We start from the raw sequence: 27,222 nt of genomic DNA, 5'->3' as shown, positions 1-27,222 counted from the left end.
TCCACTGTGATGTTATCGTCCAATGCCTATATGAGGTGCACTACTATTCTAGCGAGCTAACTTGTCGAATCAAGAACGACCAAGGTGAGATTTACCGGGCACATAAATACCTGCTCCGCGCTGATGACGCCCATTGCTAGAAACTCAACTCTGCAATTTCCAAGAGATCAATCCGGCTCCGACAAATGTACAGTTGTGGCGTCCTCTCCTGCACCTGCTCCAATCGTTGACTGTGCCTTCTTGAGAGCTGACAATCACAATTCATCTACCCCACCCCAGTGTAGGCTATGCTAACGTCAAGCATGCGTGCATGAACTACACAAGCTCAGCCTTTCGCCATCGCGGCTCACTTGTCACCAATGGCGGCTTTTCGTGTGTCTGCCTGCATGCTCACTGCGTCGACCTGGAGCAGGCTGCGAACCACCCCATCTGAATGGTGGAGGCTGAGTGCAGCACAATGCCTCGACCACCGTTTACCTTAAATTCGCGGCATCATCAGTTCGCACCTCAGTTCGCAACGATCGATTCGCGTGTACTGACATGGCAGAAATTGTGGGCTTAGTCGCAAGTGCAGTGACCTGTGAGTTTCATTCTCACGCCGTGTTCTTTGGTAGTAACAAAATTGCAGTGGCCGCGACTGCCCATGGCGCAGCCAGATTCGCGAAAGCTCTCTTTAAAGTGACCTCTACTTTCAGACATGCGCGAAAGGAGATGGCCGATATTGCACAGAGACTGTCGCAGTTCTCTACGAGCCTTCAAATCCTGGCCGACATGCTGAGCAACAACGAGACGCTTTGTAAGCAGGAGCTGTATGCGAACACGAAAAGCATCATCTTGGGATGGAGACAGGTCGAAGCCGAACTAGGGAAGCTGCTTGAGACGCCCAGAAGTCTACACAGATTTATTTGGGCCTTGAGGAAACCTGGGGCGAAAACGCTGCTCAAGAATATTGAAGGCATCGAGAAAGCCTTGATGATGCAACTATCAGTAATGCAGCTCGCTGTGCTGTTGAGAGGTCCAGTGGATCATACGTAGGCATTTTTATTGCTACGAGACTGGCGAAGACTGACCGATATAGGCAAACCAGTCCACAAGCAGTCGATCGGACTACAACTCAGCGCAAGGTTACCGAGAGTGTCGTGCAAGCGAATCGCCAGGTAGTGGAGAGCGCGCAACTCGAGCATGTCGAGGTTACTGAACCGTTTGATCCTCTCCACGGAAAGCGTGCAGAACTCGATCTCCGCAGACAATACTCGTTCGACACTGCAACTTGGCTGTACCATATTGTTTTCGGACCGTCAGTACTGGGTTCGGTTCGTAAACCATCACGTCAACCCTCGGCATCTGACGAAGTTTCGGACAAGGATATTGGAACTCTAGCGTCACGCAGAACAAGACAAGATCCATCGATGCCGCCGAGTCGAGAGATTATTGTTTGGGGTTCTAAGACAGAACCGGGCATTGTGGTCGATAGACTGTTGTCTGCTTGGACAACGCTCACCGACGAGCAGATTGCCGCGAGTTCTGCTCATAACGAAGATGACAAATGGACCTGCAGGTTCCTGAAAATGGTCCAGGAGGCGAAGGAGGAAGAAGACGTCGCACAGAAACATGGTTCGGATGTAGAAAGTGTAACCGATGCTCACGCGGAGGATAACGATCACAGTGCTGGAAGAAAGAATCGAAAAGCAAGAGGTACAGAACCCACGAAACGTTCGAGGCGTACGGCACAAATAGATTCGACACAAGTACCAACATCACCACACGTAATGTTTGAGCACGTTGACGATAAGCCTCTCAAACATGCAAGCAAGGCTGCGCCCGCATCAGAGCTCCCCGGTCGACCAAGGTCAAATCCGGCACACTACACTGTACCGCCAGTGTCAGAGAGGTCCAAACGCGACATATGGACTGCTTCCAACCCCAGATACTCGCAACACCTACCCGCACAAATGCCAAATGCATACATGTCAGGCGTCGCAAACACAACGCCATATACAGACTCTGCATATCGGTCACAGTATGCCGTGAATGGGTCACCCGTGCCGAGCTACGACAAAAGCTATGACACGAGCTCTAGGTGGAGTCAGTATTCGCACATGCCTTCTGCTTACCAATCGCTACCTGCTCCGCCTCCGCCCCCAGTACCTGAGGTACGTGCTCAGACCGACATCTTGCAACAGACCCAAGTGACTGCCATCGCTTCGGCAGAGAAGGCGATCCGAACAGCGATCACAGATGATCCCCGGTTGTCGAGGATTGAAAGCCTTCTTGCAGCGCAACAAGATAACTTGGCCCGGCTTGGGCAGACTCAGGCAAACTTGAATGAAGCTGTAGAGACAAAACAAATGTCGACTGTCCCCGAGCAATATAGCAGAGTCATCCAAGGACTTGAGCAGCTTCTTGTACAACAAACAGAGGACCTGCAGGGGGCGGAGGCGGACCTTATTGCAGAAAGGATTCAGCTTGTTGCTGCAACTGAGGAACACAACAAGACAGTTCAAGCACTAGAGAATTCTATGGCGCAAATGAAACAGAAGCAGCAGTTTGCAAAAGAAGAACGGCTATCTGAGGTGAAGAACCTCAAAGATCAAGCAGAGAGAGCTGTAGAGACTAGGAATCTCGCTTTGAAAGATGCTGCAGCAGCTCAGTTAGCAGCCGAGACAGCACAAAAATCTCTTGATACGGTCAAAGCCGCTGCTGATGCTTAAAGAAGCCTGAATAGGAAACACGAGAGTGCGATAGCGGAGGCGAGACGCAAGGCTGATGAAGACAACAAGAAGCAATTTCAGAGCTACGAGAAACTGCTGAAAACCTCCCGAGAGTCAACTCGCCAGTCCGAGCCCGTCCTCCATCAGCCTGTTCGGCAGACACGCATTATGGACAAACACCGCAGCATCGAAGTGAACGAATACATGCCGGATGCTATAGGCTCCCCGTCCACTTTGCCTTTTTCGCCCCTGAGGTTCTTTCATAACGACACTCGACGCCCAGAATCAGACATTCAATACTACGAAAGTAGCTTGCAGCCTACACGTGAACGACACAGCAGTTTTCACAGCTCATCGACTTCGTTGCAGTCGCCAAGATTGTCATTGGCTAATATGAGCAAAGCGGGAACTGGCCAGAGCAGCCGACAGATGATATTGCTGCCGTCGAAAGTTGACCGGGATTCTAGAGAAACTTCGAGACTGCAGACTGCCTTGGAGAACTACGGTGTTTGCGTCGCTTTTGACGACCCAGAGAGCTCGACTCACGGCGAGCTCGTGCCTTTCGACGAGGGAAACGCACAGATTGTGAGGAGCACTTTGTTCTGGGAACCTCCAGTGCGGTCCTTGGGAAGTGAGCTTTTGCTCACGATGAAACGCTCGGGCTGGAAACCTGCTTACAGCCGAAAGTCAGGTATGCGGCATTCTTTTGTTAACGGATCTACTGCTTACCAACTGTAGCCACTGGTCAAACCTACTTTTACGGAGACCAACCAATTCACTCGTACTTCTTCAAGCCACACTACGCGCCACAGTTCTCACCTCCGGTATCTTCTAATCCAGGAGATTTCATCATGATTGACGGAGCACTTGTCGAAGAGTACGCGCTTATGGAGCTCGATTTCAAGTACCGAAGGACGGCCAGTGCGGAGTACGAGCTTGCTGGCTGGCTCACGTTCGTACGTATTTACGCAATCACCCAAAGGTGGCCAAAACTCACCACTCACAGGGCGACATCGAAGGCCTCATCGAGCGCTCTTTCATGCTAAGAGAGAACCAGTACCGTGCGCATTACCGCCAGTCGCCAGCAGTGCAATGGACCAGTCAGCCTACCACGTCAGGCATCCAGACAAGTTTCGATCAGCACTGCGCGTCGTCAACGGCCTCGACCACTTCTGAATCCTCGAGAAGGAGCTGTGCAAGTACCCAGAGAGGCCAGGGTGATGACGAGAAAATCGACACTCCTCATACGAGCCAGCTCGACCGCGCTGATGTGAAAAGTGCATGGGGTGGAGATTGCGATGCGGCACCGTCACCTTCGGTGGCTTCCTGGGTCGAGAAGACCAAGAATCCCTTCCGCGTGCGCGCTTCAGATGGGAAGGCGAATTGGAGTAATAACCCGTGGGGTCAGCAGGGGAGCTGGGATGGTATTTCGCTGATCTGAACAAACCAGAACTTCCCTCTTCTTATCCGGTCTGTTCAGAGCTGTACTATCAAACTCGTCAAGCAACAAGGGCCTCATGCCTTATCACACTGTCCAATCTACGGGCCACAGCCAGTGTGTACTGCTGCATTGCCTCATCAACCCTCACCACCAGCGCCCCTCTCGAAAACCTTGACACTCCCATCTCCCTTGACCTGATACAAGAACTCCTTCCCCTTGCCACTATCGTCAGCGTCCATCTTCCCATCCTCGCCCTCCAGCCCCAAATCACCCCACCCCACCCGCTGCTCGGTGACCCTAACCACACCGCTCACGTCCCGCGCGACCCCCGTATCCAGCACTCGGGTACCGATCACTCTCCGCGACATATGCGCGACTTTGGTCAGGAAGTTGTATTGTGCGGTTTCGAGCGGTTGCGGTGGCGCGCTCGGGGTCAGGAGCGGCGTGTCGGCGTGGAGGTGGGTCAGGATGTGGGACACGGTCGGTGTGTTGTGGAGTTGCAGGATGAGTGACGTGAAGACGCTGGGAGAGGTGGAGGTGAGGGCGAGGGGAAGGTCGGGCGTGTCGAGTATCAGGAGAGTCTTCCGCGTGGGTGTCGAGATTAGGGAGGCTATGGCGGCTGTGAGCGTGGTCTTGAGGTGCGTGAGATCGAGAGAGGTGAGGGTGTGGTGCTCTAGTGCGGTCTGGCTACTCGTGTTCGATTGCGGTGTCGCTGCGGCGGGCGCAGTCGTACTTGATGCTGGACGGGCTGGTTGCGCCGTGGGTGCTGGCGGGCCTCTCGCAGGTACTATGCGCCCCGGTGGTCCTCTGACGGGTAACATTGGTGAAGCCCTTTGCGGGGGTGATTGCGCCTGAGGTCGCGGTGGCATGGATTGGCCTTGCGCTTGCGGCTGCTGGATGTGCGCGTCCTTCACATCGCCCATGACCAGCCCACTCAATCCGTCCACGAATGCAAATCTCTTTTCCCTCCTCAGCCTCTCCAGATCCAACCCTGCACCCTTTCTAGCTTCCTGCTTCCAGAACTCATAATCCCTCATCCATGAGGCGAGTACCACATTGTGACCTTCATCTGCCCCGCCATCGTGGTTGTTGTTGCTCAGCGCATCACAAAGGAACCGTATCAGCAACCAGTTCGCGCTGGCGCCGAGTGTGCTCGTGAGGAGGAGTAGCGAATCTTCGCGAGGAAGCTTAACATAGGGTTGTAGGAGAGGTGGTATGCGTGATGACGAGCTCATCGTGAGCAGTTGCGGGGAGAAAATGTGAGGGCGGAACTCTGCATGGCTTCAAGGTTATCGATAAGACGTAAAGATTTCTACAGCTGAAAGCAATCCCTCACCATTCACTTGACATTGCACTTTGGTCGGGGCTTTTATTTTTTCTGATTTTTTTCCCTTTTCCTACTGAGGTTCTACCTATCGTACATGTGTGGGACAAAATTGGTACACTACCGATAAATGCCAGTACCGATACTTCTGTGCATGGCAGAGCCTCGAAGTGCTTTCCTCCATCGCCATCCCAACTCCTCGCAGCTGACGATCTGACCCTCACGCATCCTCTTCAGGCCACTGCCTGTCATACACCTTGCTGTCGTCTGAAAGAATAGCAGCTGCTGATCTAAAAGACGAGGACGTAACAGGCGGTGACCCTCTAGGCTGCGCTCCTTCCTCCTGCTTTCCGTGATCTCCTGGCCTGGAGAAATGCTCAGGGCTAACTGTTGCCTGGGTGTCTTCAAAGTCCAAATTTAGCACTTCTCCGAACCGTGTCACCCCTTCATCGGTCTCTACGGTGCCAAGTTCGAACCCGGTCTCCTTGCCATTGCTATGATGCTGCGTCTGCGGTCGTTTTCCTCGAGTAATTTCCAGTTGGGTTGTTGTGCGGGCACCAGTCGCCAGCTTGCCCAGCTCGCTGTAGAATATCCATGGAAAGGACATCAACGGCATAGACTCGGCGTCCATCCTGCGTAACGGTACCTCCTGGCCCCCGACAGTCTTAGTCTTTCGGCATTCATCAAGCGCCTCCCTCATCTCCTTCGCTGTCACCGAGTACATTGCAGCGACGAAGGGCCCAATGCGATCCCACTCGACGATGCTTGTTGCTTCGGCAGCGGCGATGCAGGTCTCTCGGTACTGTGCCTTCAACGCTCCAACTGTCCGCCCAAACTCCTCGGCAAACTTGTAGTCGCGGCTCTCTTCATTGTGTACCAGGACAAAGACAGAGAAAGCTTCAAATTCTGTTTTGATACCATGTTTCGCCATCAATCTCTTCAAGGCATCGTCGTAGTCCGCCTTGGTCTCCGCAGCCTTCTGTAGCAGAGGCTTGTCGAGATCAAAAACATCAAGTATCCGCTGATCAAAGTTGTCTTCCCACGTCGGCTTGAAGTCAACGAGCTGCACTTGATCGTACAATAGGCCCAATATTTTCTTGGAGTCATATATTTGACTCGCAGGTTTGTGCTTCTTCTCCATAAAATGAGGCCATTTCTTGGGCCCCAGCGCGTAGTCCATGACGGCAGGAATGCCGCTCTTTGAGTAGTCGACTGCCTGTGAATGTAAGTTCGCGAGCTCCAAACATACACGGCTGTTGACCCCCGCGTCTTGATGATCAGCTTGTGCGAGATGGGCATGGGCGATTCGACCGAGCGAATCGTTCTTCATGTAGGTGACGAAGAAGTCACTGACATCGGCTATGTCTATGGGGCCCACCTTCTCAATCGGCTTCACGGGTGTGAAGTCCATAGGAGGGACGTTGATGGTCTTCGGTAAGAGATCGTTATCCCACAAGACCATGTAGTCATCGCCATCAAGGTCGCCGCCTGAGCACATATTGGCGAGATCGCGATCGCCATCCTGGGGAAGTACAACGACGTTTTTGTGATGATGAAGAGCTGGTTTGTCGACTGCACGAACAACACGAACATCTCCAGGATGCAAAGACGGATTACGCGCGAGTATACAAGTGCCCTCGATGACCTTGTAATGGCCTTTCCGGCTACTATTATCGATTTGGATGAAAATCTCTGGCAGCGTGTCAAGTTTCTCTTCCCGGGTAGCATCAAGTCGCGATTGCGGTTCATCGTAGTGGCCGCGCAATATACCGGATTCGTCGACACAGCCAAGTACGAAAGCACCATCGTCGATAGCGATCCGAGCTTTCTTTTTGAGATCCTTGATGGTGCTAGCACGCCAAAGATGCAGGAGCGACATCATGAATGGCTCTCGACTCTCTAAAAATCCGTCGAGGACCATGCTCGCCATCGTCAGAGTTGTCTGATTCATATCGATGTGCTTCAAAAGACAATCCATCGCTTCTGTCTTGTTCGTCATGGCCAATTCGTACGCATTCACCATGTGCTGCTGCTTCCGGATGAAGACACGATCGGATACACCCAGATGTGAAAGTATGCTGATAATTTGGCGGTTAAAGAACGGTGTGGCTAAGGAAGAGCAGCGGATAATCTCCAGACCGGTGTACACAGCGTCAAACTTGTGCTGGCTGGGACGAATGTGGACTTCCTTCTTCTTGAGGGCTGGATCAAGAGCAAGCACACCTTTGCAGCCACCTAGGCGGAACTGGTACAAAGACGGCGGGTCGTCGAACGCATTGTGCAATCCGAGATCTTGTGCAGCCATCTGCGCAAGAAACTCTGACAGCTTTCCGACTCCATCGGTGAAACTGTAGCCATTCCGCTCGATGTCGGGAATCTTCTGTACGTTAACAGTAGTTTGCATCGCGCGAGTGGTGGAGAAGCACTGTCCAAGCCGAGCACCGTACTTGGCTATAGTCTTGATATGGTCGAATTGGCCCAGAGTCATGCGGATGTCATGCGCCGACTTAGTGGATGTTGGTGCGTAGAAGTATGCACCGTTCTCCCGAAACTGTGAGTTCCCAAATGCCAGGAACTCGTAGTAGCGACCAGCTACGACGATACCGTGCTTCATGGCACGACTCACTCGATTGAAGAGCGCATCAGCTCTGCCGCCTGGCATGTTTCTCAGAGGACCTTCGCCCTTCTCGTCTGAGAATTTTACACGGATGAATCGTTCGGCATCTGCAAGGTATTGACGGGTAATCCTGTTCGAGATTTCCATGATGGGAGAGGCAACGTGCATCATGGTCGGTGTAATGTTGACAGACCGCTGCATTACACAGTGTCTAGGTATCGATCTCTGACGAATGCTTTTGATACGAATCATAAAGATGTCCATAGGGTCGTAATAAACGTGCTGTTTGTCGACCACCTTTTCAAGGATATGCACGGCTCGGAGAGGGTCCATAATCTCAAGCTTCCTGAGGAATTCGCGTGTCACGCTGTTCTCTTTGATGAATCCATTTGACATGCAAGCTTCAAGCTGATAACGGACAGGAAAAGCGAGGTGAACCTGATCGGAAACAAGATCGTCAAAGATGGATGCTTTGTGCGAAGACTCTGTATGAGAGTATGTGTCTGCAAACTCTTCTCCCAATATTTCAGATAGTCGGAATGGATGCCCTGGAGATGTGGTGAACTGGTCAGAGTCTTGGATGGTAACGCCAAAGTCGCCGAGCGCACTGCGGAATTCGTCGAACTGTGGACCGGACATTGTTTCGTTATTGAACAGTAGGCGATAAGCGGTCCATTGACCTGGTACTGTTAGCTTGATTTGACCTCCAAAATGATATCTTACCTATATCGATGGTGGCTGAGCCCTTGTGTTGGATCAACGGCATCGTCTGCAATTGTCGCCGCGTGCGGCCATCAACCACGTCAGTCTCACGGAACCACGTGCTCCAAACCTTCCAGGAACGCTCTTTCGTCGGGAAGAAATCGCTGTCATGCGTGCTTAGTTTCTTCTGGGCGAAGAATTGGGGTGGTACATCAAAGGGAATGATCAAGGATGATGAATTGTCGCCATCCTGTATCCTGTAGATGTGTGAAAGCTGGGTGATCGGCAATCTGAAGCGAAAGTTATAGTTCTCAAGGTCGATTGCCATAGGGAACTGGATGTCGAGCTCTTTTCGTTTGAGGTCCAGGGTGACTTGGATGTTACCCTTGCTACGCACTTCATGCATTTTGGCCAAACCAGATTCTGCAATCCGGACGCCAAAGTCGATCGAGTCAGCAAACAGGATGTTGCACTCCTGATAGTCCCGCGCAGAATCTACCGGGCTAGGAACAGTACTGGTCCATGGTGTCTGTATTTCATATCGCACGAAGTCTTGGTTGATGCGAAGGCGTTGAGGAGGGAGGTTTTTGGGAGGAGGTCTAAACGTCCATGTTAGCACGATATACATGGTGTGAGCAATTCGACGTACTGGAAAATCACCCAGACGTTGTTGTCTCGGCTGCAAGATTGTATGTCGATCTTTGTGACGGTCCCTAATTCTGACATGGCGAAATAGACGTCTTTGGTCCAGTATTTCTTGTGAATGCCCAGAATTTTCACTTTGAGCTCTTGATTCAGGGCCCAGGACGACGGCGCAGTGCTTATGAGAGACCTATTCAACACATACTGGCTGCTTGACTGCTGGCGAGCAATATTGCTCTTGAGAACTGTAGTTACTGTTGGTGAAGGCTTCGTTGAGCTACTTGCTGCGCTCAGTCGAGGCTTGTAAGTCTCCCTGATTTGATGACCATTCAAGGTGAAGGATGATTGCTTACTACCAGGCTTAACGGGCGCAACAGACATGTCCACCCGGTTGGGGCATGCACCAGGCTTTTCGGGAGTTCGCACGCGGCTGACTGGGTTTGATGATGGTCTAATGACGGGGCGAGTGTGACCGGGTTGTGTATTGGAGCCACTTGAGCTGCTTGAGTATGCCTGTCCATCTGAACTAGCATTGTCACCAGAGCGACCATATCCTCTATAGTATCCTCGCGGGCGATCGTTAGTGTGACGATCCATGAGGAAGATTGCCTCCTCGGCTGGTCCTGAGAGGACGCACTTGTCGTTACTTCGTGGATCGTATTTGAGTCTAGGGGATGAGAAAAGGTGGGAATGGTGTGGATGAGGTTGGCAGAGTAAATATTGAGAGATGCAGCTTGTATCAGAGCAAGCTAATGAGTGGGATGGCAAACGCGTTGGCTGGTGACTGCCGATCTGGTAAGAGCGGTGGACGAGCGGTCAAGCAAGCGTGTAGGTGAAGGCTAGCATAGTTGATGTCTCCAAATATTACGTCTATTTTTGTTATTGGGAGACGATTGAAATTGCGATTCGGCTGTCAGGATGTGGTTGGTGTTTGTTGTTTGTTGTTTGGAGATTATCGATCAGGAAGTCGCAGATCTGTCTCAACCGCCGAGTGACAGACGCAACTCCGTGTCTATCTGAATTCGAGAGATGAGCCGTCGCCCTCGTAGGACTTGTGGTTAAATTGTCTAGAGAAGGAGTATGGTGTGAGCTGAGGTGGTGTAAAAATGTTTGGAAAAGACTTAGGTGCGGCTTTGGTCAGCAACGACGTGATCGTGGAAGCAGTGTGTAGTGGTGAGATAGCAATGTAGATGACACTCAATGTACCTTCCCAATGGGCTCTCAAAATTGGATAGACCAGAGCAGAGACGGAGCATGGGAGTGGAGTAGTGTTTCGAGAAGATACACGTGAAATAACTAGAACCAAGCAAGCGCTAAGCAAGTGAAGGAAGATAGACAACCCCAGGTAGGAACAAAACCTGTTGTTTGACGGTGACCGACCCATGTACGCCCAATATGCAAGTACCCGTTCCACTGCCACATGCCAGAAAGCACAAATACCAGCCAAGTATGCAACGCACCCCATGCTATGAAATTCAGAGCTCAGTGGTGATTACATCGTCCTCAGGTACTCTTCCAGTGCCTGATGTGAAAGCACCTGGTGTCAGTGGTGTACCTGCAAGGAAGTCATCCATGTCAAAATCGTCTTGGGAAGCTCCACGCAGACTTCCTCGCCTCTTTCTTGCCAAGCCTGCGTCCTGAATTTGCACCTGGTCCTCGGTCTCAGAGAGTGCAAAGCCAACCGTGGTATGCCGGCGGTTTGGGGACATTTGACGCAAAGCTGAGCGTTTAACTGGCGACAGCTTCTTCGATGTCGAGCGCGAAGCGAGAGCTGGCCTCTGATTAGAAGGCGTCTGCATTGTGGGCATCTTAAAGGATAGGCAAGGCCTTTGGCGTTTTGGTGTCGAGCCGTTCTGGGAGTCGTCCAGAGAGGAAGCGAATGATGCTTCAGCAATGTCGTCCATTGCAGTGCTGTTGAGGTTTTGAACTATTGTCGTGGGGTTTGGTGCAAGGTCGTGGAGTTTGATAGCCGACTTTCGGCGCCTGTGCTGTCGTGGTTCTTGCGGAGTCTCCGTGACAGTGCCATCCTTTTGTGACCGAGATGCTGATCGAATCGCCAAAGGGTTTTGTGTCGCAAGACCCATGGATGCCAGGACATTCTTGCGCAGGGTTCTCAGTTCTTCCAGCTCCTCCTCTTGTTCGCCGCAAAGAATATCGAGTTCTTGCGCTTTGGTTTCTAGCGTCGAAAATGAATTCTGTAGGGAATGCAGCTCTCGCCGAGTCTTGTCATGGGCATCCTTGAGCTGCCAGCTGCTTTGGAGGGAATCTGTGAGCTTCTTGTTTAGTTTATTGTACTCTTCTTCAGCTCTAACAGCAGCCGCTTCCATGTCAGTGGTATAGCTGGCCTCCAATTTCCTCAATGTGTCCTCTGATGACTGCTTCAATTCTTGGTGGCTGACCTCTAAATCGCTCAGTTGCCCAGTGGTGACCTCCAGTTCAGATTCAGTACTCTGCAGCTGATGTTCGAGATTGATGCCACGTTCCTTGAGGCGTAAGATTTCCTCAGATTGCCTGAATTTTGTTTCTCGCTCGTCGTCGAGCTGGCGGCCGACATCGTTAAGGCGGGTCTGCAAGTTCTCGTATCGCTCGCCAAGTGCTCGAAGCTCTTCCTCTGTATGTTCCAAAGAGTCCCGTCCTTGAGCTATCGTGTTGTTCAGTCTCTGGATGTCATCTTCGCGACTACGGAGTTGTTCCTCGTGGTTCAAGATCGTCGAGCGTAGCTCAAGCTGTCTCGCATTGGACTCCTCCTGAGCGGTGTGGAGCGCCTCGTCGGCATTTCGCCTGGCCTCGTCGAAATGGACTTGAAGTTCGTTGAATTTCACACTGAGCCTATCCTTTTCGTCTGCGATACCGAGCTTTTCATCTTCCAGTCCATCGAGGTGGAACCGGTCATCTGCCGCTTGTGACTCGAGTGAGGAAACTTGCTCACTGAGCTCCCCCACACGCTGCTCAAGTTCTCTCGATCTTGCTTTCTCCCGACGAAGCGGCTCCTCTACCGTATTGCATCGTGTTTCAAGATCTTGGCAGATCTGCGCGACCGAGCGTACGATGGAGTCGCGCTGGTAGGAATTTTGGCTCACAAGCTCGGACTTCAACCGAGTCCTCCAGTCTTGGAGGTGTTGGCCTGTGAAAGGTGTCGATTCTTGCTGAAAGAGTGATATAGAAGGACCACCCGGAGCAGTGTGAGTGTGTGAGCATTGCCTGGAAACATAGGGGAGCTTGCGCTGCTTCGTGATCAGAGCAGATGCAAGACTTTGTGGTAATGAGGTCTCTCCTGGCTGCACTGAGATAACTGCGTTTAACAACAAAGAAATCGTTGCCGCGGCTACGTCTCGATGCAACGCAGCGGCATATGTAGGACACCTGGCATTTGCAACTGTCGCATTAGCTCGGATCAAATCCCAGACTTTGGCTTGTAATGTCGTTGATGAGAGTGCTAGTAGTAGTTTTGCTCTCAAGGCTTCGCAAGTCGACGACACGACAGTAATAGTCTCTACTAGGACAACAAGATTTGTAAGAGAGCGTGTGGCCGGGTCTGCGATGCATGCATCCATCATCTGAGTGAGCAACGCCCGGAACAAACTGTCTTGTAATTGTGGCTATTCTGATCAGCGGAAATTATGAGTTATCGAGGATTTCACCTACAGCAAAGATGGGAAGTGAGACTTCAAGAATCTCGTGTAACGAACTGGCATCTGTCAGGTGCTCGAGTGCGATTAAACAACAGTGGTACTGCGTTACGACCTCTATTGGAAGGTTGTTCGCCCCTGCAATCATCGCATAGAAGCATAGAGCCTCGAGTTGAACGGCTGGGTTTATGCCTCTGCGCATAATCTTGGCAGGGAGCTTAGGAAAGATGTTTTTGGCCAACGCGCTCGAGCTGGGCCAGCCCTCACGAGCCTCACCGTCCACGAAACGTAGTGCTTTCACAGCTATGCGTATGCCCTCGATAGCCTCGGCGTCTGACACACCAACATCACCCTTCGTGGCCCATATGACACTGAGGTAGGTCAAGTTAATGGTTTTGTACAGCCCGCTTGTTGATCCGAACAACTTGCGCCCAGATACTGTCTTCCATTGCCTCTCAGTCAATACTGACTGTCTGTAACCAAGATCCTGTGAGCCATGAACATCTTCTGGATGCTCTGCAAGGATTACTATCCCGAAGCACCACAGCAACAACATAGAGTTCTGGCCAGTACCATTTGAAGACAGGATGTGGCATAGCTCACGGTCAAACTGCTGTCGTACATCGGTTGTGAGAAGACCGAGGAGTTTCCGACATGCTCCGTTGAGCATCCTGTACACAGGCTGGAGAGTGCTCACATCCGGATTCTGGGTAGCCCGCTCAAACACTCGAAGGAAGAACGACTGGGCACTTGCGGGTAGTGGTATAGACTCCGGAAGCGGCCTTGACAGAAGCTGGACACATAGTGCCAGGTACTGGGGGATATCAGTCAGGACCAGTAAAATGCGGTCTTAGACTCACGTCCTCGAAGTCTTGCTGCGAAGAGTTCGCCTTCACAAGCAAAGCATTGAGAAAACCTGGGCTTTGAAGCAAGAGCTTCTTGGTAAATTCAGGAGCACAGCCTGAGCATGTCGTTAGTCGACCTCGTGAAGTTCCAGCATGGGCCCACACATACACAGAAGCTGCAGTACATGCGAAGTATAAGACCATAGAGGTAAAGCATCGCATATGAGCGTAGCCAGCCTCGTCACTGCACATGACGGTTGGTCTTGGATGCAGGACTGAATGGTCACTTCATCAGCATGAGCAAGGAGATCCCGTAGTTTCTGTGATGGTCGTACGTCAGCGTTTGCATATCTGGTACATATGCATCAAGTCATTTGTCGTGTTGTGTAACCGTCACAGCTGGAGAGATGCGGGGCAGATACTCACTGACAGCGAGGCCGGGTAGGGACACTCAATTATCCTTGTCAGTTCCAACGACAACTGCGATCCGATATCCACCTCCATGCTGGGCCGAGTCAGGTTGCGCAGGGCAAGGCCAGAGGCTCGTGGTAGAGCGTGGTCGAATTTGTTTGGGGTTGCCGCTACCCCGACAACCGAGAACACGAAACACACGCGCGCTCACGTTCAAGCATCGTCCAGAACCCCCAAAATCCAACGCGAACGTCGGCTCAACTCGTTCCATGCTTGTGCTGCAACGTCACGTCGGGCTTTGACTTTCCGCCTGTCAGCTTGCCCGCTCTCCGGCTCTAGCTCGGGCGCTTCATTGCTTTTGGCAGCTGCTTATGTCGAGTCGAGGCAAACGCCCTCATTTCTTATGCCCTAACGAGGCCGGAAGACATCTGGTATCAGTGCGGTCGCGTGCCGTCACTGCGGCATTTGAACCGGGGTTGGCGCCCCGTGGCCATTGATCACAAAGGCCCTAGGTTCGCATCGAGTATCAAGAGTGGGATGAGTAGGCGCAGGACGCAAAGCCTCTACCCCCACGGACCTTCTTAGCGAACGTTCATACGCTGCACCGACAAGGGCCTGCGTTTTCATGAGTAATTGTATCACAGACACCCAATAATCACCGGCAGCTGTTTTTCCACCTGCGTCGTGGCAGTTGCAGGGAACTTCGAGAGCCTCAAGCTCATGAGGATCCGGGCTAGTGGGCGCCTCTAACTACTACGACTGCATCTCTCAGCGGTCCATGCAGCATGGCCTGGGCAGCATCTAGAGGATCGACGGGGTTGGGGGTTGTCTGTAACCGTTGGATCTAACAATGAGCCTCGTCACGCGACAGCGACAGATCGGAACGTACCCGGATTTTCGTTCATGATGCACTCAAATACGACAGCCTTGACCTTCCCCGCAATTGCCTTGCTTTTCACTGGTCCCTTGCATCTGACCATGCAGCACATCCATCGCGCATTTGCTGCACGAGCCGGGGTGTCGAGAAATATCCTCACAACTCGTCAGCCACCTACGCCTGGAGGCCTTGGAGGCCTTGGAGGCTTTGCCTGTGCGCCGCTGCTCGACATGATGCTCGCAAGATGAACGGCGCCAACGGCGTCTAGTCCGAGGCTATTCCCGCCTTCGACCCGCTTCTTGGACACTCTCCAATCCTTGAGGTGCTGCCGAGTCCCACAGCGGTGTTTGACTTCATGCCTCTATTTCCGTAGCTTCGAGCTTGCCGCGTGACCCTATGGGCGTCGAAGGTGGGCTCTGCCTTTTAGTCTCTTCGGCCGCTGCACGGCTTACTTCAACATCATTCAGTCCCTCTCACTGACCACACAATGTTTCGCCAGCGAGTTGCAAGATTGAGACAGTCGGCTTCACCTCTGCTAAAACGTGAAAGCTCTCGAGCAAGACCACCTGGACTCAAACACACCACCAAGCCTGGGCCTGTTCGCAATCAAAAAGCGTTCTGGACATCGGGCAGAGTGCTCTTGTTCTCGGCATTCACCGGCACAGCGACATACCTATACGGGGTCAGCGATGCTTCGAGCGTACAGCTCCCGTGGTTGAAGTCTACAGGCCCTCAGTATGCTTCGAAGCACGAGATGGAGAAGGCACGTTTACGATGTCCAGTAACGATTGCGTACTCTCACTGACGAGAGTCAGGCAATCGCTGAGCTAAGAGCAACGTTTGGTGAAGACACAATAAGTACGGATGACGAAGACCTCCACAGACATGGCTACTCAGAATGGTCTTCGATCAACATCGACCAGCTCCCGGTTGCAGTCGCGTATCCCAAGTCCACAGAGGAAGTTTCGCAGCTCGCGCAAATCTGCCACAAATACAAGATACCTATGAGTATGTGCAGCAGTCATCGCATCGAACCTGAGACTGAACTGCTACAGTTCCTTATTCCGGAGGATCAAGTTTAGAAGCCAATTTCTCGGCACCTTTTGGCGGCATGAGCATCGACTTCACCTTCATGGACCAGATCCTCGCGCTGCACGCAGATGAGTAAGCTCAGATGTCAGGAAGAGTCAGTGATACGGGGCTGATGTGAGATCTGTAGTATGGACGTCGTTGTTCAGCCTTCGGTGCCCTGGATGAGCTTGAACGATCAAATCAAAGACTCGGGCCTGTTCTTCCCCGTGGATCCTGGGCCATCTGTGAGTGACCCTTTCGAGATTCCAACGTTCAGTCGGCATCACCTAAAGCGGTAATCCGAACTTCGCTAATCGAAGCAGGCCAGAATTGGAGGCATGGTTGGCACAAGTTGCAGGTAATTGTATCACCAAACTACAAGATGACACTCCGGCTGAGACGGCGACAGCGGAACGAACGCCGTGCGGTATGGCACCATGAAAGAATGGGTCATCAACCTTACAGTAGTTTTGGCTGATGGCACAATCATCAAGACTCGAAAGCGGCCACGGTGAGCAGCAAGCATACAACTGAAATGGATGAATCTGACACCGCAGAGAAAATCCTCCGCCGGCTACAACCTCACCAATCTCTTCGTTGGTTCTGAGGGCACACTAGGCATCGTGACTGAGATCACGCTGAAACTGGCTGTAATCCCGCAAGAAACTAGCGTCGCTGTCGTCACATTCCCCACGATCCGCGATGCTGCAGCTGCAGCTTCCAAAGTCCTCAGAGCAGGCGTGCCTGTTGCCGCGATGGAGATCATGGATGATGTGCAGATGGGAGTGATCAACAAAGCAGGATCAACGAACAGAAAATGGAAGGAGGTCCCAACAATGTTTTTCAAGTACGTTCTCAAAAGAGCTCGGATATAACCCAGGCACAGACTGATTGTTGCGAACAGATTCTCAGGCACCAAGGCGGGGGTAAGCTCTCGTACGGCTATGTGGTCGATTAGAAGAAAGCTAATCTGCATAGGTGCAAGAGAACATCCAGCTGGTAAAGAACATTTCCCAGATGCACAAGAGCGGTAATTTCGAGTTCGCCAAAACTGCCGAAGAAGGCAAGCAGCTGTGGTCAGCGCGCAAAGAATCCCTTTGGAGCATGATGGCAATTCGCAGAGAAGGTGACGAGGTCTGGTCAACAGACGTTGCTGTTCCAATTTCTAGGCTACCAGATATCATAGGTATGCGAATCGACATCCCATGTGAAGCCGCTTGCTGACCGCACTATAGAAATTTCGAAGAAAGAAATGGATGACCTCGGTCTTTTTGCCAGTATACTGGGTCACATAGGCGATGGCAACTTCCACGAAAGCATCATGTACAACAGCAAGGACCCAAAGGAGCGCGCGGCCGTCGAGAAGTGTGTGCACGACATGGTCCACCGCGCACTAGAGATGGAGGGGACATGCACCGGCGAGCATGGCATTGGGTTAGGTAAGAAAGCCTCACTTCAAAAAGAACTTGGCTTGGACACAATCAACGTCATGAGAAGCATCAAGGGCGCGCTCGATCCGTATTGGCTCATGAACCCGGGGAAGATCATGGATGCAAAAGCTTAAGATTCAGCTGGGGTGACGGGGCAGCATCCTTTGGAATACTGTGAGCTCGCATGGGAGGCTATATGATCTGACGGTATTCACAAAGTCTGTAGCTGTACATGATCAAATACATGTTGTGCCGACACTGCCGCCGTCGATGTTGGTGAAATTTGTTCGGACCTCCGCGATCGGCCATTCTCTCCAGCCCCCGCCAGTCACAGCACCCCGCGTCATTGTCACAAAGTTGTTAGACGTCCGATTGACTCAATTGCACCATGTCTCTACCAGCCAACATGGACGCCGTAAGCTTCACGTCAAACAACAGAAACTTCCCCAAGAAGAAGTGCGGTAAGTCAAAGCACGCCTCGTAATCGTTCCTTACTCACGCAATTGCAGGTGTGCTCGGCGCCACAGGCTCCGTAGGCCAGCGCTTCATCTTGCTGCTGCAACTTCACCCGCATTTTGTTCTGCACGCCGTTGGCGCTTCTGAGCGCTCTGCGGGCAAGAAGTACAAGGTTGCTGTCAAGTGGAAGCAGGCGCTGCCCTACTCGGACCGCATTGGCGACTTGGTGGTGAAGAAGTGCACAGCAGAGGAGTTCGCAGACTGCGATTTGGTCTTCTCTGGACTGGATAGCGATGTTGCTGGAGACGTCGGTATGCATGATCTCTCGTGCAGTCAAGAAGAAATCTAACATCCTGCAGAAATGTCTTTCCTCAAGTCGAACCTCGCTGTTTTCTCAAACGCAAAGAATTACCGCCGCGACCCTCTCGTCCCGCTCGTCGTCCCCACCGTCAACCTCCCCCATCTTGACGTGATCAAGCACCAAAGAGAACACCACAAGCTGCAGAAGGGTTTCCTCGTCTGCAACTCAAACTGCGCCGTCATCGGCATCGTCATTCCCTTCGCAGCGCTGGAGAAGTTCGGACCCATCGACCAGGTTTCGGTCGTTACGATGCAGGCTGTGTCTGGCGCAGGATACCCGGGTGTGAGCAGCATGGACATCATCGATAATGTTGTGCCGTTTATTTCTGGCGAGGAGGACAAGCTCGAGACCGAGGCATCCAAGATTTTGGGCAGCGTCAACGACGACGTTACCGGCTTCGTTGACAGGCCCATGAAGATCTCTGCTGCATGCAACCGCGTGCCTGTGCTCGATGGACACACAGCGTGCGTTTCGCTGCGCTTCCAGCGTCGCCCAGCGCCCAGCGCCGAGGAGGTCAAGCAGGCTATGCGCGAGTACGTCTCGGATGTGCAGAAGTTGGGCTGCCCTTCAGCGCCGGAGAAGGCCATTGTGGTCATGGAGCAGCCAGACAGGCCACAGCCTAGGCTCGACAGGGAGACAGATCGAGGATATGCCGTCAGCGTTGGTCGCGTGCGCGAGGACGAGTCGGGCATCTTCGACATCAAGTTCGTTGCGCTCAGCCATAACACTGTCATTGGAGCGGCTGGCTCATCGATACTCAACGCCGAGGCAGCGGTGCTCAAGGGATATGCTTAGACTAGATGTGGAGTATCAAGTGGTCGAAAATTCCAGACGATGGCGTACATTTTCTCAGAGTGGTAGCAGGCATTGCAGATGCACTACCAGTCTACATTATCAAAAAGGTTACCTTTCTCGCCGACGGTCATTACATTGTGACAGAAGAATGGTGGCATTGTTAAAGCTGAGAGCTGCAGCGTCCAAGCTCGCTGGCCGTCCATTCGAGAGCAGAGCAGCCAATCGACCCACTTTTCTGCTGACTAAGGATCCACCACGCTCGCTAAGAATATTGCCTTTTGCAAACTCGCACAATCGACGACTTCTTTCGACAGGATCCCTCATCGTCGACGACTAACCTCACGTAACAGTCAATATGGGCCGTGGACCAAAGAAGCACCAGAAGCGCCTCAGCGCGCCCAGCCACTGGCTCCTGGACAAACTGTCCGGTATGCTCGACGCCCGCAAACACATCGCCCGCCGATGCGCAACCTCGAGAAGCAGCACGACTAACGCATCCCAGGTGCCTACGCTCCCAAGGCCTCCCCCGGTCCTCACAAGCTTCGCGACTCGCTGCCCTTGATCATCTTCCTCCGCAACCGCCTAAAGTATGCGCTCAACGCCAAGGAGGTCAAGTCGATCGTCATGCAGCGCCTGATCAAGGTCGACGGCAAGGTCCGCACCGACAGCACCTTCCCCACCGGTCTCATGGACGTCATCTCCATTGAGAAGACGGGCGAGAACTTCCGCCTCGTTTACGACACCAAGGGCCGTTTCACCGTCCACCGCATCACCGCTGAGGAGGCACAATACAAGCTCGGCAAGGTCAAGCGTGTCCAGCTCGGCAAGGGCGGCATTCCCTACTTGGTTACGCACGATGCGCGAACGTAAGTTCCCGCTCTATCAGACGTTGGACCAAGTTTGGGCTAGGTGCTGAGCAGGGTAACCTCTCGCACCCGGCATCCGACCAGGATCTGGCGATGTCTGTGATAGTATGCTAACCAAGCGTGTAGCATCCGTTACCCCGACCCGGCCATCAAGGTCAACGACACGGTCAAGGTCGACCTCTCGACCGGCAAGATTGCCGACTTCATCAAGTTCGACACTGGTGTCATCGTCATGGTGACCGGTGGTCGCAACATGGGCCGTGTTGGTGTCATCACCCACCGTGAGCGCCACGATGGTGGCTTCAACATTGTCCACTTGAAGGATGCCGTTGACAACGAGTTCACGACGCGTGAGTCCAACGTCATTGTCATCGGACAGGAGAAGCCCTGGATCTCCCTCCCCAAGGGCAAGGGTGTCAAGCTCTCCATTGCCGATGAGCGTGACCGCCGCAGGGCGTACGCCATTGCTGGCCAGTAAGTGTGAGGATTAGGAAGCAGCAGGTTAGCATACGAAGCTCTACATGACCGTATGAAGTGCCTTGCGGGGCTCGGATACCAAAAAAAACCAGGCGTTTGGTCGCTCGTGCAAGAGACACGGGTCTGGGGCATTCTGCATATCATACGAATACCAAATGAGATATCAATGAACACTTGACCTGCCTGCTTGGACATTCAAGACCTTGGTCACTACTCGCTATTGCTGGGGCTGTGTGCGTGTGTGTGGCGTTTTCTTTGATGCGACAGCGCGCGTGCGTGAGTGATAAGGCGCCGGTATGAGCAGGGGACGGAGACGCCATCCGGGCCCCTGGCGCAAGGAGATTGAGATGTGCCGCAAGCGACGAGGGGATGAGGCTCTGGAGCAGGAGGTATAGTGTTTCAGAAAACCGGAGCAGCAGGCCAATGGAGCGCGTGGGTGGGTTAACAAGAAGAGGAAGAATTAACACGCTGTTGTAATCATCCACCTTGACCGGCGCTTGTTTGGGTGGCAGGAATGGAGGCTCAGAGGCGCGAGGGAGTCGGAAGCGGCACGACAGGGCAAACAGGATGCAAGTGCCAGGGCCGGCCGTGCGTTGCCCCCAACGTGAAGGGCCTGTGCAAGCCTGCAAGGCGTGCGAAATGAGACGGGGATGGGTGGTTGGCAGCGTCGATGGATTGCCGTCGAGTGCAGCGGACTCGTAGGCACTCGCACCCGCGCGCCTGTGTCTCGCACACTCAATTGCTCATCGGCGGCTTTGCGGCTTTTTGGCTTTCTAGCTTGGTGGCAGTTTGGCTGTCTAGCTTTCTGGCTCTCTGGCTTTCTGGCTTTCTGGCTCTCTGGCTTTCTGGCTCTCTGGCTCTCTGGCTCTCTGGCTCTCTGGCTCTCTGGCTCTCTGGCTCTCTGGCTCTCTGGCTCTCTGGCTCTCTGGCTCTCTGGCTTTCTAGACGGTGTCGCTCAACGCTCGCTGGCATCTACTTCTTTCATTGGCCGCGCACTCGTCTGCTGCCTCCAGACTGCCCCAGTGGACACTCCTGCCTCGCTGCGCCCACTTCCCCGCGCGATTGATTGCCGATTGCCCGCCTCGACAGCGCCATCCAGCGGCCCCCCAAGCGTGCACGCGCTCTGCCAGACGTCGTCGCCCACGTTGCTGCCCTCTCCCCGCCGTGTCCATGTTGTTGTAGAGCGAGCGCAGGGCAAGACAAGCATCGCCTGTCCCACTCCAACCGTCACTCGTTTCACGCTGCCGCACTGCGCGTACGGCCCGTTCTCAGTACTACGCCTTGCCGTCTGCCGCACCGCCTCGACTGCGCAGCTCCCCCACGCCTGCACCACAGCGCAGCGCCCACGACAGTCGCTCCAGACTACCATCACCGCCAGAAGCACGCGTCTCGAGAGCCGGCCTCGCGCGCACCCCCCCCCCCCCCATCTGTAGCCCACCATGCTTCGCCCCGCGACGCCCCTATCCATATTGTTCTTCGTCGCCTTCTGTCTGCTGCTGCTGTCGACCCTCTCGACGCCCGTCATTCCCGCCATCCCCCTTGCCACCTACCGCGGCACCAACTTTGGCGTCCTGGGCTACTGTCCCAATGGCGGCAGCTGCAAAGGCCCCATGATTGGCTACGACACGGGTATGTGGCTCGATATCTGCATGTAGTGACCGCAACTGACCTCGACCTTCAGAGACTTTGTTCCAGGATCAGCCAGACACCGACTTCTCCCTGCCCGCAGCTTCGCGCCATGCCCTCTCCTCCATCCTCATCGTGCACCCCGTCGCCGCCTTCATGACGCTGATCTGCTTCGGACTCGCCATCGCTGCTCACTTCCACTCGCCCGCCCACTCGCCGCGCTACCTCCTGGCCCTGCTCATCTTCACCTTTCCCACCCTCCTGGTCTCGCTGCTGGCCTTCCTCGTCGACATCCTGCTCTTCGTTCCGCACGTTGCTTGGGGAGGATGGATTGTCTTGGCTGCCACCATCATCATTGTTGCGAGTGGAATCGTGACATGTGCCATGCGCAGGACCCTGGTCAGTCGCAAGGCACGCAAGAGGCGCATCGCAGAGAACGACGACATGAACGGCCAGACCTACTACGCAAATCGCCCCAGTGATGCGAGAGTGACCACCGAGTTTCCCAAGGCCGAATCTCCGCCGCCCATGTCAAACGACACCATGTCGTCTGGAATCAAGGACAACGAATACGCCTCCTTTGAGCTTCAGAAGCAGCACTCGCCCGAGGACATGACGCCTCTCAACCAACGCAACCCTTCGCTCAAGACGAACAGCAGTGCTGGAAGAGATGGCTCAGACCCCATGGTTGCGCCAATGCGCGGTCCCTCGGGCCGTGGACGCCAGCCAGTCGACCAGTACGGGAACCCCATTCCACCAATGCCCCAAGATCAGTACATGATGAACGCTGGCCCAGGCGGTCAACGCGGCAGAGGCGGCCCAATGCGAGGACGAGGCGGGCCCCCTCCCCGAGGCGCTCCTTACGGCGTACCTGGTCGAGGAGGATTTGGCGGACCAAGAGGAGGCATGCGCGGTCCCCCGCCCCCAGGCTGGCAAGGTGGCCGTGGCGGCATGCGCGGCGGACCTGGTGGAATGGGCCCTGGTCCTATGGGACGAGGCGCGCCTCCTCCTGGCTACAACAACTACAGCCAAGCTCCTTATGGACAAGGTCCACCGCCGCGTGAGCATTCACCATACGGCCAAGGCAACAGGGGTGCATCACCTCAACCTCCTCTCGCCATAGGACAAGCGATCGAGATGGACTCGCGTATTGGTACCCCGCCTGTGAATCCGATTCAAAACGCAAACTACGGTCTGCGAGACAGTGACGACGACGTTCAGGGCATGTTGGCGCTTCAGCAGGGCGGTTTCCCAGCGAGCTCGCCGCAGCGCAGGCCCTCTGACTTGACGAGCCCAACCAGCGCATACTCTCAAGAGTAAGTATCGCGTTATTGCCAGGGCGACGCATTGCTAACACCTACCAGGGAGCTTCTTGCACCGCAAAAACAGCAGCAGCCGCAGCAACAGCAGGGCCTCCAACCACCACAGTACCTCCCCGTCCGCTCCAACTGGAATCAAGAGCGCCAGCCCTCCGACAACTCCAAGAACAGCGCCAACAGCCGTGGCCTCTCCCCCATCATGGACTCCCCCGTCGAGATGCCTGCCCAGCTTTCCCAAGTCGGCGGCTTCGCACCGCCCAACCACAACCACTCCAACAGCATCGACCACAGCTCCGACTACTACGAGGACGTGGACCCCAAATTCGCCGAGCCCGTGCGCCAGAACCCTCCACCCATGCCGTCGTCGCTGGTGCCCGGCAACATGCCCGGCGCATACTCGTCGAACCCGAACCTCCTCTCCGCACCCCAGCAGCTAAACGACCCCAACCTGCCAAGAACGTCGAGCTACGACGACCTGCCTGACGGCTCACGAAGTCCTGCAGCGTCCGAAGCGTCCCACTTCACATCTGTATCCCAGCGCCCCGTGAACCCAAACTGGCGTCCCGAAATGGGCGCTCCAGCCGGCAACTTCGGGCCGTACAATGGACGTGGCGGCGGTAGGCCTATGAGGCCCGAAGATGTGATTCTCGACGCCAACGCCGCGAACCCGGACTTTGCCATTCCTGGTGTTGGCATGGGCCGCGGACGGGGCAGGGGAGGCTTCAGCGCACGAGGAAGGGGGAGAGGCATGCCGCCGCCGGCTACCATGATGGGTCAGCAGAACGGACTACAGGCGCCAGGGCGGTATCCAGGGGCGAACGCCATGTAGGGATGGCATAGCATGAGGGACGAACGGTGCGAGGCTTCTTGACTTGACTGAGAGCTAAGTCGCGTTGCATTCGCGTTTACACCCTTGGCGTGTTGTCTCTCTTTCCGCACCATCTGGATCTTTTCCTCCTCCACGATTCAGCCTGTCGGCTATATTGGATTCGCGCGATTCTCCTCCTCGTCTCCTTCTCTTTACCTGTACAAAGAGGTCTTTTTTTTTGGGTCCAAAAAGCGCGTCTTTCCACCCGCACTGCAACGGTCCCTTTTCCCCCGCCAAAAGAAACTTGGAGATAGCTTAATGTCTTGTTTCTCTGTCAGCGCTTGGCCGGTCTCTTCTTCTTCTCCTCCTTTTCCGGCCGCCTGATCTTCCCTGTTTCTTGCTTCTTTCTTCTCTCTTCTTTCTTTCTTCTCGCTCTTGCGCAATGGCTGACGCAGCGCATTTCTCTACCTGTACACACATTCCCGCCCTGTCGCCGCTGCCTCGTTTCTTCTTTTTTTTTTCTCTCTTTTCCTCTGGCATTTTCGCTGGGCTGGCTTCGATTTCTCGCCGTTTGGTTGCTTTACACGTCACGAAGATACAGGGTTTTCCGCCTTACGTAGCGTAGCGAGTTAAGTGGGAGGGGTGCTTGGGTGGTTAGACTGGGCTCAAGCGGGTTTGCGGCTACTTTCTCTCTTTCCTTTGCAGCGTGTGTATACAGATGCAGATCGCGACAGATTGAGTTGGAGAAGGATGGGATGGGCGTTTGGTGGGGTGGGGTAGGGTGAGGATATACCAGGGAGAGAGAGGTGTACGTGTATGTACAATTTCCTCGCAAATACAACGAATCTTGCAAACTACAACTTCCCCACTGTCGGTCGGTCAGTCAGTCGGTAGGTGATGGTGGCCCTTCTTCTCACGCCTTGCCCAGAAACGCCAGCGCAGACACTGCATATCCCTCGACCCCAACGGCCAGCGTAGGCTGCACGACGGGCGCGAAAAACGGACTGTGGTTCCCGGGCAGCTCGCCCATCTTCTCCCCCTTCTCCAACCGCTCATACAGCTCCGGATCCGTGCCGCCGTACAGGAAAAAACAACTCGGCCGCCCCACAGCCGTAGCCAGGACGCCGAAATCCTCGCTGCCCTGCAGCCGCGCAATGTCAGGCGTGTACGCCGCGTACTCGCTGTTTTCAAAGTGCGCCGCGAACGCCGACTCCAGCGTCGACGTGACCGTCGCGTCGTTGAACAGCAAGGGGAAATTGCGAATCTGCGTCATCTCCGGCACGAGCGGGTTGCTGGACGCCAGGGCCTCTGCGTCGACGATGCTGCGCACGCTCGCGAGGACGCGGGCGCGTGTCGTCGGGTTTGCGGCGCGGATGTCGAGTTTGAGCTCGGCTGTGTCTGGGATGATGTTCTCCGCGTCGCCGGCGTGCATCGCGGCGACGGTCACGACGGCGAAGTCTAGCGGGTCGACTTCTCGCGCCACGATGGTCTGCAGACGGAGGATGGTGGCTGCGGCTTGCACGATGGGGTCGTTGCCGCGGTGAGGGGTCGAGGCGTGGGTTTGGCGGCCTTTGATCTTGAGGCTGGGGGTGGTCGGTCAGTCGTTTATATCGCGGACGAGTCAAAGAGAAGAAAGCATACAGATACGAGTCGGCCGAGCTGGCTATGAGTCCCTGCTTTGTCCCAATAACGCCTGCTTTCTCAGGCATGACGTGCGCGCCTACCACCACGTCCGGGATGGGGACCTTGCTGTACAGGCCATCGTCGACCATGGCCTGCGCGCCCTTGCCCTTCTCCTCCGCAGGCTGGAACACGAGAATCAGCGTACCGCTCCACGCATCTCTGGCTCGCACCAGCGTCTCCGCAGCAGCCAGCAGCGCCGTGATGTGCATGTCGTGACCGCACGCATGCATAACCGGCTTCTCCACGCCCTCGACGTCCTTCATGCGCTTCGTGCTCGCGTACCCAAGCCCCGTCTGCTCTTGCACGGGCAGCGCGTCGATGTCAGCACGCAGGAGCAGCGTCTTGCCTGCGCCGTTCTTCAACACGGCTGCGAGCCCGTGTCCGCCAATGTGGCGGTGGATCTCAAAAGCGTTCAAGGTCTCAAGATGCTTGGCGATGGCTGCAGCGGTTTCTGCCTCGCAGAAGGAGAGCTCCGGGTGCGTGTGGAACCATTTATCTGGCAGGTGTTAGTAGATGTGGTGTATAACGCTGTCACGTGTGTGGTAGCTTCATCCGTCACCAGATAATAATGGAACAAGATTCGACACTGAGAAGACGCCGAAACCACCCGGCAACGTACAGGTACTCACACAGTTCCTTGTAGGCGTTGAGGTCCGGCTTGTGGTTGTTGACAATCTCGCTGAGAGAAGGCATCTTGTTGTTTGAATTGCGTTTGCTGTCATACACTGCTACTTATGAGTTATCGCTTATCACTATTGCATCACAACTCCTGCGGGAAAGCTTATCGTGGGTGGTGGGACGTCCAAGCTGGAAGTAAACGATGCTCGATCAGGCAGTACACGTTGGTTCTAAACGGCCTCCCGACGGGAAAAGCTGGGATGACGTTGCACGTTGGCGGCATAGTGGGGTCGGGGACGTAGTTTCGGGAATACACACAATGAGCAGCTTGAACAAGAACAAGTGTTTTTGAAATTTTCGTCATTCATGAATCAGCTGCTGAGACATGCTCAGAGCCACCCAAAGGTAAATCTACCTAGAGTACATTGCGGGATATCCATTTACTCGTGAAGCGTGACACCACCACCACTCTTAGACGCCGACGTAGATTAAGCTAATCGTCACGCAAGTGAG

At 54.2% G+C, this 27,222-nt stretch overlaps 10 protein-coding genes across 10 annotated transcripts, besides 5 other annotated features; 6 read left to right on the top strand and 4 right to left on the bottom strand.

Annotated features, from left to right (window-relative positions):
- Window positions 1-540: 540 nt before the first annotated feature.
- EKO05_0004325 (uncharacterized protein) lies at window positions 541-2,711 on the top strand (the record flags this gene model as incomplete). Its single annotated transcript, XM_038939055.2, has 3 exons — window positions 541-580; window positions 629-1,031; window positions 1,079-2,711. 3 exons carry the CDS (start codon window positions 541-543, stop codon window positions 2,709-2,711), a joined length of 2,076 nt encoding a protein of 691 aa, XP_038800133.2.
- A 393-nt stretch (window positions 2,712-3,104) lies between these two features.
- Window positions 3,105-4,152, top strand: EKO05_0004324 (uncharacterized protein; the record flags this gene model as incomplete). Its single annotated transcript, XM_059636360.1, has 3 exons — window positions 3,105-3,402; window positions 3,450-3,667; window positions 3,718-4,152. 3 exons carry the CDS (start codon window positions 3,105-3,107, stop codon window positions 4,150-4,152), a joined length of 951 nt encoding a protein of 316 aa, XP_059492343.1.
- Window positions 4,153-4,289: 137 nt separating this feature from the next.
- Window positions 4,290-5,387, bottom strand: EKO05_0004323 (uncharacterized protein; the record flags this gene model as incomplete). The annotated part of the gene is made up of 1 exon (XM_038945557.1): window positions 4,290-5,387. One exon carries the CDS (start codon window positions 5,385-5,387, stop codon window positions 4,290-4,292), a length of 1,098 nt encoding a protein of 365 aa, XP_038800132.1.
- Window positions 5,388-5,696: 309 nt separating this feature from the next.
- EKO05_0004322 (RNA-directed RNA polymerase) lies at window positions 5,697-9,818 on the bottom strand (the record flags this gene model as incomplete). Its single annotated transcript, XM_038938986.2, has 3 exons — window positions 5,697-8,773; window positions 8,817-9,394; window positions 9,445-9,818. 3 exons carry the CDS (start codon window positions 9,816-9,818, stop codon window positions 5,697-5,699), a joined length of 4,029 nt encoding a protein of 1,342 aa, XP_038800131.2.
- Window positions 9,819-10,912: 1,094 nt separating this feature from the next.
- On the bottom strand, window positions 10,913-14,415 carry EKO05_0004321 (uncharacterized protein; the record flags this gene model as incomplete). Its single annotated transcript, XM_038939144.1, has 5 exons — window positions 10,913-13,036; window positions 13,083-13,880; window positions 13,927-14,027; window positions 14,081-14,231; window positions 14,338-14,415. The coding sequence occupies 5 exons, from the start codon at window positions 14,413-14,415 to the stop codon at window positions 10,913-10,915; spliced, it is 3,252 nt and encodes a 1,083-aa protein (XP_038800130.1).
- Window positions 14,416-15,686: 1,271 nt separating this feature from the next.
- Window positions 15,687-17,834, top strand: EKO05_0004320 (D-lactate dehydrogenase (cytochrome); the record flags this gene model as incomplete). The annotated part of the gene is made up of 10 exons (XM_059636359.1): window positions 15,687-15,962; window positions 16,015-16,207; window positions 16,255-16,363; window positions 16,419-16,515; window positions 16,594-16,628; window positions 16,680-16,781; window positions 16,830-17,117; window positions 17,175-17,196; window positions 17,249-17,456; window positions 17,506-17,834. 10 exons carry the CDS (start codon window positions 15,687-15,689, stop codon window positions 17,832-17,834), a joined length of 1,659 nt encoding a protein of 552 aa, XP_059492342.1.
- A 272-nt stretch (window positions 17,835-18,106) lies between these two features.
- On the top strand, window positions 18,107-19,312 carry EKO05_0004319 (Aspartate-semialdehyde dehydrogenase; the record flags this gene model as incomplete). Its single annotated transcript, XM_038939062.1, has 3 exons — window positions 18,107-18,161; window positions 18,210-18,467; window positions 18,516-19,312. The coding sequence occupies 3 exons, from the start codon at window positions 18,107-18,109 to the stop codon at window positions 19,310-19,312; spliced, it is 1,110 nt and encodes a 369-aa protein (XP_038800128.1).
- Window positions 19,313-19,667: 355 nt separating this feature from the next.
- EKO05_0004318 (40S ribosomal protein S4) lies at window positions 19,668-20,656 on the top strand (the record flags this gene model as incomplete). Its single annotated transcript, XM_038939034.1, has 3 exons — window positions 19,668-19,740; window positions 19,815-20,178; window positions 20,305-20,656. 3 exons carry the CDS (start codon window positions 19,668-19,670, stop codon window positions 20,654-20,656), a joined length of 789 nt encoding a protein of 262 aa, XP_038800127.1.
- Window positions 20,657-21,445: 789 nt separating this feature from the next.
- Window positions 21,446-21,594: a tandem repeat.
- A 500-nt stretch (window positions 21,595-22,094) lies between these two features.
- EKO05_0004317 (uncharacterized protein) lies at window positions 22,095-24,429 on the top strand (the record flags this gene model as incomplete). Its single annotated transcript, XM_038938973.1, has 3 exons — window positions 22,095-22,284; window positions 22,337-23,597; window positions 23,646-24,429. The coding sequence occupies 3 exons, from the start codon at window positions 22,095-22,097 to the stop codon at window positions 24,427-24,429; spliced, it is 2,235 nt and encodes a 744-aa protein (XP_038800126.1).
- Window positions 23,668-23,691: a tandem repeat.
- A 373-nt stretch (window positions 24,430-24,802) lies between the features above and the next one.
- Window positions 24,803-24,838: a tandem repeat.
- A 318-nt stretch (window positions 24,839-25,156) lies between these two features.
- Window positions 25,157-25,195: a tandem repeat.
- An 83-nt stretch (window positions 25,196-25,278) lies between these two features.
- Window positions 25,279-25,304: a tandem repeat.
- Window positions 25,305-25,321: 17 nt separating this feature from the next.
- Window positions 25,322-26,784, bottom strand: EKO05_0004316 (uncharacterized protein; the record flags this gene model as incomplete). Its single annotated transcript, XM_038938926.1, has 3 exons — window positions 25,322-25,991; window positions 26,050-26,587; window positions 26,721-26,784. The coding sequence occupies 3 exons, from the start codon at window positions 26,782-26,784 to the stop codon at window positions 25,322-25,324; spliced, it is 1,272 nt and encodes a 423-aa protein (XP_038800125.1).
- Between the last annotated feature and the right edge of the window lie 438 nt (window positions 26,785-27,222).

The sequence above is a fragment of the Ascochyta rabiei genome, chromosome 6, assembly GCF_004011695.2.
Source record: "Ascochyta rabiei chromosome 6, complete sequence".
Classification (NCBI taxonomy): Eukaryota; Fungi; Ascomycota; class Dothideomycetes; order Pleosporales; family Didymellaceae; genus Ascochyta; species Ascochyta rabiei.
This window is presented reverse-complemented; position numbering and strand designations above follow the sequence as displayed.